Raw genomic sequence first — 9,715 nt, 5'->3', positions numbered from 1 at the left:
ACAATACAATTTCAAATTATGTGATTCAAAGTTTTTCAATGCAATTATTCAAGTTTAGCAATTCAAATTCAAATATAAATGATTCAAATTCAGTTTCTGGTGGCACATATTTCAGCCCATAAAAGCCTGACATCCGGAACGTGATGTTCCTCCCCTTTCGCTATCTCCACTATCTTCGCTACCGTTGGCCCAGGATGGTTGTAATTGGTGAAAAGAAATACAAACAAGCCAGAGCGTTTTTTCCCCTATCCCAGAATAGACAGGTGGTGTAGCAAGACCATACTGCAGCACTGAGACAGCGGTTTGGCAATGTGACTACCTTTTGAATAACTTTTAGGCAACATGTCGTTATTGTGGAGCGGACATTTAACAGTACAGTCCTACAGATGAGCCCTTGTAAAGTTTAACAGAGACATTTTGGGCATTTTGATGAATCACAGTTTCCTGCATCCTTCTCATATAGGGCTTCTGAAGTGGTCTGCCAACCAATATGATAAGAGGTGTCCATATTTGATAAGGTCAAATTAAAGTCTTTAAAAGACAAAAACAAGGTAATGTACACCTTTCTAAACCCCATTGTTTTTAAACTTATTTCCATTACTTTTGTTTATTTTGTTGTACTTTGTTTTTACATACAGTACAGTTTTACAGTGTAGCCCATGAGCTACATATGTTTGGAGGTTGATAGACATTTTCCTAATATTTATTTTGGCAGATGTGCAAAGTTACTCTAGCTTGTAATGAATTTATTTTCCTCTGTATTTTGTGTCGCATGATGACTGTCTTTGGTAAGCTGTGGTTGATAATATCCAGACAGAGGGTCATTATTGCAAAATCAGCCCCTCTGAGGCTGTGTGTTAGGTTATCTTGTATATGTTACAAGTTAGTACTCTGCTGTGAAGGTCTAGTCTGCCTGCAAACAACAAACCACTACAAATAAAGTTGAAGGCAGGGGTATTTTGAAAGGGGTTTTCCTGACAGAATGATTCACCAAAGATGGCATTTTGTTGGACAGCTGTCTGTACCCTGAGAGACACCCACAGGAGTCTTTAGACAAATAGAGTCAAAATATAGTGGTTTTGGACAATGGCAAATCTTAACATTTTTCAGCACAATGGTACAAGACTGATAGTCGTATCATCAATCTTCTACCTGATCATACAATATGAGTCATTGTTAACGCCAAAGATTTAACAGCTGGCTAGTTCTAAAGAAAGATGGCTCATTTCAGGTCTGGTAAAATGGTAAAAGTTGCCCTAAACACATAATAAATTTGCAGTGTTTTCTCTGCAAATTACTGGGTATTCTGGACACCACGTCTTGACACTGTGTTAATCAGCATACCGTATTCTTCATTGTTGAATACAGCATGCTGGTTCATTGTACTTGTTATTCAGTTTTTTTTTTTCAATTATTTTACAGAAAGCATGTGAAGATACCCAAATCAGAATTGGTCTTCTTTAGTAGTAACAAGTCCAAGTTGTATATTATAAATGAGGCACCATATAATACCTAGTGTGCAAGCGGTTTCAACATGAATCTGTCACACATACATGTAACAAATACATGTAAATGCTGTCATAAAATTAAGTAAACAAGAATGGGTCTCATAAATATCCTGTGGGAACAAAGTTAAGATTATTTAGTATGGTTCACTGCATACTGTCTACAAATTACAACAAGAAACAGTCATTAAAGGAGCTGTACTAGGAATACTAGATAAAAATAGCGGGCTGGGAATGCCTCCACACGGCTCTCACATACCATTCCCCAATTTGTGAAATACCTACGTTTTTTCACATGGACTAACATGCACGCGCAACCGTACCAGCTCACAAAACAAAGAACATAGAAACTTGGCTAACACACACACACACACACAGAGTGTGACTTCATTCTTTTGCTAAGGACACCATTACTCCACATTACGAGCAAATGTTTGTTTCGTTGCTATATTAATGTTCTGAATGTTGAGTACTGTTGTGTATTTTGGGCTCCATAGTGTGATACACCTGATGGATTGTGGGTAACTTTAGCTCCCGTTGTTGGTGTTAGCCATGCTGCTGTGAACACATGCTGTGGTTAAATGGTTAATAGTCCGTCATAGTCCGGGTTATTATTGTTATATCAAGTAACATGAAAGAGTGAAGAATATAACAAGTACAGCCCCTTTAAATATGGAATTTGGATAATTAACCGTAAGACAGTGAAAACTGGACCATGTGATACCTTATTATGTATTTATATTCACTAAAATGACTTTCTATAGACCATTAACAACACCAAAGTATCAGGACTTTCATGAAACAGATTAGAAATGTATACTGCTGTTACCAACCAAAGGCACTTCATGCTGCTGGGTATGACGCATACAAACCACCAATCATCACTTGCTATAGTACACCATCACAATTCTGAAATAATATCATCTGACTGGAGGAAACAAGTCCTGGACTAATTAAAGGGAACTGTGTGTCATTCCCTTTTTTCAAAATGAAAAGCATGTGCCATGGCTTCTGGTCAGGATAATCTTCCATTTAAATATGGATATAACAACATTTCAGGCTTGAACACATTTGTCAGTATGGACATGTTAAAGCTTAATTCAGCTGGTGCAAGCATATTGAACTAAGCTAAATTTAATTCGTAAGTAAAACCTGATCAGAATGACCTGACTTTTTTAACAGTTTGAAAAGTTTCCTTACCTTGTACACCATGAATTATGTTGTTTTAAAGATTCACAGTGCTTCCCAATAGATTGACCACAATATATTTGATATTTTAATTATAATCCTTAAGCTGTTCATGAAATCAAACCTGCCAGTACTAACCCAACATTTCCTACTGATGCCGCTTCATATTAAAAGCCCTCAACTGACAAAACACGTAGTGCCTTTTATTGTGAAGCACTGACAGGAAGCGTACTGCATTTGTCTTTAGGGCCAAAACAGCCAGAACTGAAATATTAAGGATTATAGCTTTAACATGCTTATTTATTTATTCAATCTTGATGAAGAGTCACTTGTTGCACAAAAGGTACCTGTATTGTTTAATTTCAATTATACTTTCTTATTAACATACATTTTAGATAGTGTTCCTGGAATTAAAATATAGTCTATATGCTACTATCAATAAACAATTTCCCAAAGTTTCGAAGCTATTCTTCTTCTTTTTTTAAAGAGTACATACAAAAAGGTAAAACTTTGATTTATTTTCTTTGGGAACAAACCTCTTTTTTGTGCAAGATTGTAGCTCACAATTTGCAGTGGCTATCTGTACAAAACCACCTCTATACTGTACTATATGATAATTCAGTAGTGTTATTTTCTTCTCTGGTTATTAATGATACACAGGGTCTGACCTTTATCTTGGCAGATAACACACACGTTTGTCACATGGGGGCGGAAATTGTTAGATTTGTTTTTCGGCCCTGGGTTGACTTTCCCAAAAGCACCTGACAGAAGTACTACTTTCATTTCCATCTACAGAACAGCAAAATACAAATGTACTGGGAGAAAGAGGGGAATAAACCAATTAACAGGAGACATGACATCTCCAGGTGATATCAGAGTCGGGATGTTTTTCGAAAAACCACCCAGGTCGATTCTGATGTGTTGGATCACTGTGGTTTTTACAGCTAAACAACAACAGATATTCAGGCTGGAGTTAAGATGTATATGTGGGGATGCTCCTACTGATGAGGATTCTGCAGCATACTGCATCATATCCGATGTTAAATAATAATGACCAAATTCTTGTTGTGGTGTGTTGTGAGCAGCAGTGCAAATGCAGCCATTTCCTTACTCACTAAGTCGAGTTGTTTGGCTGAAAGACACTTTTGTAGGATTCCGTTTGACATTTTACCTCCAATGTCACCATTAATCACCAATAAAAAGGCTATATGTGTGCGTGTGTATAAGTGTCTGTGTTATTCCTTGATGAGTCGATAGATGTGGTGCTGGGCTCCGTGCTCACTGTTGGACACCTCAAATACACACGCCATACACAGCAAGGTCTCCTGAGTGTCTCTGTTGCTCACAACCTGGAGACACACACACACACACAAAAACAAAGAGGAAAGAAAGGATAAAAAAGTTATGTGTTAAAAATGCATCTACACACACACACACACACACACACACACACACACACACACACAAAACAAAGGGTATTTTCTGTATTTTTTTTAACCTCCCTATGCATTTGTGTCTAAGTGACTAATGTGAGCCGAAATCTTTGAAAATGGTCCAGTATTGAGTAAGAACACTGTAATCAGCAGCCGCGAACCGGGCTGCAATAACACTCTATCGGACAAATGCACATCGTCAATGTAAATCCACTAAAAGTGCTTGATTTTGCCACTGACAGGCTCAGATTGTTATAATAAGTGTCTTTCCTGCGTAACTTACTGATGCCAGGTCAGTAACTCACAGTTACTTCCTTACCTCCGCCCCACCTGCAGCTCTCTACTTTTGGAACAGCATTTTTCTTCAGGAAAATGAGCTTTGGTTTAGAATTTCTTCTCCTCTTCGGCTGGCAGTAGTCATCCCAGCAAAAAATGGTTACTACAGACCCGGTGGTCTGCAAGGCCCAGTGTATGGACTGGAGTGTTAGGATCCATTTGTAGCTGTAGCATAACTAGCTACAACTTCAGCCTGTCTGTATCCAAAGGTAACGTCTATGAAAGCTGCGTGAAGTGTGGCTCGACATTTAGTTGGCATTTTGGAAATGCGCAATTCAATTCAATTCAAATCATAACAAGAGTTATCTCAAGACACTTTACAGATAGAGTAGGTCTAGACCACACTGTATAATTTACAAAGACCCAACAATTCCAGTAATTCCCCAAAGAGCAAGCATTAAGTGCGACAGTGGCGAGGAAAAACTTCCTATTAGGGAGAAACCTCGGGTGGTGAGGAAAACCTCCTTTTAGGCAAAACTCTCGGACAGACCCAGGCGGTGTCTGACGGTGCTGGTTGGGGGTGTGATGAACAGTAGCAATTATAGTCACAATAAAGATAATGTAACAATGACTAGAAATAGTAGTTGTAGTAGTTCATGGCATAGCAGGGCACTGCAGGGCATTACAGGGTGTAGCAGGGCACTGCAGGGCATAGCAGGACATAGCAGTGCACTGCAGGGCATAGCAGGGCATTGCAGGGCATTGCAGGGCATTGCAGGGCATAGCAGAGCATAGCTGGACGTAGCAGGGCGTAGCAGGGCACTGCAGAGCATAGCAGGACGTGGCAGGGAGTAGCAGGGTACTGCAGGACGTAGCAGGGCGTAGCAGGACATAGCAGGGCGTTGCAGGGCACTATAGAGCGTAGCAGGGTGTAGCAGGCATAGCAACAGCTGCAACCATGATTTAGGTGCCACCCTAATCCAAGGAAAACTTCTGGGTGAAAAAAAACATAAGGACTCCGGGGAAAAAGCTCCCCAGAATTGAAAACACAAAGCTTTGAAAACAAGAATTGAAAACACAAAGCTACGCTGTCTGTACTCCAAAACAACAAACTCCCCAGAACTCCTCTATCCCCACTCGCGTTTCAAACTGAAAACATACATGGTTTGACACTGCTTGCATTTGGCAAGATTTTAGAATGACACTTCATCATCTTCCCATAATTTCATAATCAGACACTTATAATATCGTCAGTGGCAAGCACTTTTAGTGGACGTACAATGACATCTCTATATGATTACATTGCAGCCTGGTTTGTGGCTGCCGATTACAGTGTTCTCACTCAATACTGGACCAAATTCACTTAGACACAAATGCATGGGAAAATAGGGTTAGGTCTAGGTTAAAAAAAAAAATCTAAATTACCCTTTAACCTCTTAACATTCCGACGGCCTGACCGACATTTTGTCTCTCAGAGACTGTACAGGGCTTAGTTTTAAAGAATGCTCCAAAGCTAGGCTACATTTTGAAGAGGAAGAAACTGAGATGGCCATTTTGAAAGGGGTCCCTTGACCTCTCACCCCAAGATATCTAAATAAAAAAGGGTTCTATGGGTACACAAAAGTCTCCCCTTTACATGCCGCTTCATGCTAATCCCATGCAGTTTGGGGAACAAACCATGCCATTTTTCTCATGCAGTACAAGTAATTTTGGAATAAATTGGGTATGACTGCAAAGCTGACACTCTTGTGGATTCAATGAGCACAATTGTATTCATGTTTGAGGATGTCGTCCCCATAGTAGCCATTTCTTTGTTTGAGACCAGTATTAAATTACCTGTTGTGACCTCTACAATAATCACAGCCTCATGACACTTTACAAACACTAGAGACCTAGGGCATTTAGAAGGTGTCTGGCTTTCCTCAGTATATTGACAATAAAGAGATTTCTCAGCAGCTTCCAGAACAAAAGTGTCATCCAATCGCTGAAAAATGCAATTCTTACAGAAATGTCCAAATGAGAAAGGTTTTTGATACAAAATCAAAGCATGTGTTTTTTAAGGTGTTCCTTAAGGTCTTGAGGTCTTGGTGGTCTTAATGTGGTATTTTAGAGGGATTTTTGACCATTTTTGATCAATTCATGAGTGGTAGAAAATGGTTAAATTTAGCACCAAATCTGTGTAACAAATGTTATCAACCTAAAAATTGCTGCAACATCCTATGAGACATAAGTGAGCATGAGAATGGCCATCATATACTTTTATCATAATGTTCCAAGCCCTTATACACTTTCACAATTTATTTTAATTATTTAATCAATAAATTAATCAATTTCTATTTCTGATTTACGACTAAATCAACTTGAAACACCGTGTTGAGGTGCATCTCAAATTAAACTTCAGGTTCCAAGTTTTCAGATGATATACAGTACACCACTTCTATGTTGCATCTACTGTTGACCTGCTGTCTCCCCCTAAAGATCCTCTGTACCCCACCCCTACCCATCTAAAAAAAGGGGGCGGAATGCTAACAGGTTCATTTTTTAATACCATAACACACACAGACAGCCACACGGACTGATGTCCTCACCAGCAGAATAGTGAAGTTCTCCAGCACACTGTTCATCATGTATTTCTCAGGCAGATGTTTGAGCTTGTGGATGAAGTTGATCATGTATTCACACATCGGAGAGCGACTGATTCTGTAGATGAAGCGCCCGTTTTCAAACCTTGCATACTCCGTCTGAGAGAGAGAAAAATCAGTTACCATTACTAAAAAAAAATTGATAATTGACCACTAAAGGGGAACGCCACCAATTTTCTTTTAGTACACAGATCACTTTAATAGTCATGAGCTGATCTTGTAAAAACAGTTGTATAATGTCTTCCAGGCAGGAAGGGTCAGGAAGCATCAAGTTGCATTATGAGATGTATAGGTTTATAGGTTTTGGAGCTTGGCTCACATGAGGGACTAAAAGTCAGTATATACTAAATTACTAATTATCTTATTGTTTAATTCTAGTGATTATGTACATCACATCAGACATTAATGTCCATGAAAAGATCCTGGATTACCAAGGTGCACCACAAAGATTTGAATCCATCCTCACCTCCACCTTCTCGACCACCTGCTTGCCAAAGGAGCAGACCTTGGTGGAGCAGGTGATGGTCATGTTCTCCGAGCTGTCATATTGGCTGGTGACGCCGTAGAAGGCCGCTGGGTCGTCCTGTACATTATAACTCAGATCCGCCTGATAACCAATGAAAAAAAACATTACCACCTACACCTTTAACGACAGTATACATTTCACTGATCAAAATCTAAATCCATCTACACTTCTAATAAAAAAATCGAACTTCTCGGGGGCGGGGCTGGGGGCGAGGGGACAAGCTCTGAAAAGAGCATCAGATTGGTGAGGTTTGTATTACTCAGAGAATTTACAGTATCATTTTAGTTTTAATCCCTTTTTGTGTGCTGAATCCATGTTCACGACATGACGTTATGAAACATTGGCTGGTAAAAGGTGCAGCGCTGTACATTTTACACATCAAGCAGCTCATTTCACCGTTAACTAAGTTAAGTTAGCCTTACACACACGCACATCATTTCACTGTTGTTAATGTAGTTAAGTTAGCCTTACAAACACTGATTCAAATGACATGATTCCGCACCTGTGCAAACGTTGGCTGAACATTAGAAGTACTAGATTTGCTAGAATCTATGAAATTATGTGCAATACCCGCAATGAAATTCAGGCCTTGTGTCTGAAACCTGGCATGCACAGTCACCATCACTTACTATTGAGTTCACGGTCATATTTGAGTTTGTCATTGTCATTCAAAATCGCACACAATATGCATTAATAACTTGTAATGTTTGTAATTTATTTTTTGTTGGTTCACCCAAATTACAAATAAATATTTCATTTACACCTACAAGTGGTGAGATTAGAAATATATAGTCTTTTATTTTATGTGTCCAGGTTTTGAGGCATCATCCTTTGATATTTCTAACTCCACCCCATACAATGGTGGACAGTTTTCATTGGAATTACTTTCCACTGGAGAACTTCTCAAAGACAGGTCTGTGGATTATCAAAAAAGGGATACTGATTTTGGAAAATAGTCATTTTTTCTCCACATTATAATTTTACTAACGTTATTTCTGTCTGCTTTAAACACACAACATCTATTCAATGTCCGTCAATCCTGGAGGAGGAACTCTCTTCTGTTGCTCTGCCTTTACTGTAAAGAATTGTTTTGGGGAAGTTTTTTCCTTATCCAAACTGAATGCAAAATTTACAATAAACAGCTTGAGTTGGTACTGACTGACTTCCTGGTGGACAGCTACTTGTGAAAGGGTTAAACTTACTTTTCAGTTGCTGTAAGCACCACCAATAAAATTCTGTTTCCCTTCATTGTATTGACGAGGAGGCAGAAATCTTAAAGACTGAGCGAATACGTTTTCTTTTAATTTGTGTGAACTGACCCTAAAATAGTTGTATTTTTATCCAAATCTTAAAGAGCTTTGTTTATGCTTAATGTAACCTTTGCAAAAATATACAAATAGTGGGATACTCATCTACTACTATTTGTACTAGTATTAGTTCTCTAAGGCAGTGTGGGCCAGATGTACTAACGCTTTTGCGCCCACTTCAGGCATACTTGTTTTGCAACGTGCACGTAAAAGCATGGCGAGGTATGTACAAACAGGCTGCATACTGCCTGTGGCGGGAACTGAAAATGGCAAATTGCGCTTTTCCGTGTCATGCATATGCATTCACTGGAGGGTCAAGGGGAAAGTGGGAGTTTCCCATAAAGAGATGGGAGGGGAAGCGTAAAGTGCACCTAATTATGTATTCCGTATGTACAAAAACCGCCCGTGACAGCCCGCCTCTATTTTGCAGTAAAAATTCTCTGCCTCTTAAAAGCAGGTGTAAACCAGCCGCAAACGGGTTTCCTCGCATATGCCTCCTGGTGAAATGGCAGCAGTAATCCGAGTAAGATGGAGACATAGGCCAAGGAGACGAGCTGAAAGGATTTTTGCCACAAGGATCACACTTTTTCAGTTGAGTGAACACGAAATCATTAAGCGTTACAGATTAAGCAGCCATGCAATATTACAGTTACTGGAAGAAATCAAAGATGACATTGAATCTCAGACTCAGCGTTCACATTCCATTCCAGCAGTTGTTAAACTCCTCGCTACATTACAAATATTGGCATCAGGACCATTTCAAACAGTCATAGCATCAGCAGTGGGAATATCGCAGTCTGCACTCAGCCGTATCATAGCACAAGTACTTAACGCTTTG

General features: G+C 39.3%; 1 protein-coding gene across 1 annotated transcript in view; it reads right to left on the bottom strand.

The window, feature by feature from the left end:
* Positions 1-9,715, bottom strand: part of LOC144522551 (transcriptional enhancer factor TEF-1-like) — an 81,009-nt gene continuing 71,294 nt past the window's right edge. The window contains exons 10-12 of the mRNA XM_078257721.1: positions 7,511-7,651; positions 6,991-7,143; positions 1-4,042 (exon numbers count right to left, since the gene is read on the bottom strand). Of these exons, the coding sequence (XP_078113847.1) occupies positions 3,929-4,042; positions 6,991-7,143; positions 7,511-7,651 (408 nt within the window). The 3' untranslated portion in view covers positions 1-3,928. The remainder of the gene's footprint in view (positions 4,043-6,990; positions 7,144-7,510; positions 7,652-9,715) is intronic.

This window comes from Sander vitreus, chromosome 8 (assembly GCF_031162955.1).
Source record: "Sander vitreus isolate 19-12246 chromosome 8, sanVit1, whole genome shotgun sequence".
In the NCBI taxonomy this organism is placed as follows: Eukaryota; Metazoa; Chordata; class Actinopteri; order Perciformes; family Percidae; genus Sander; species Sander vitreus.
Note: the sequence above shows the minus strand (reverse complement) of the source record. Positions and strands in the feature narration are given on the sequence as shown.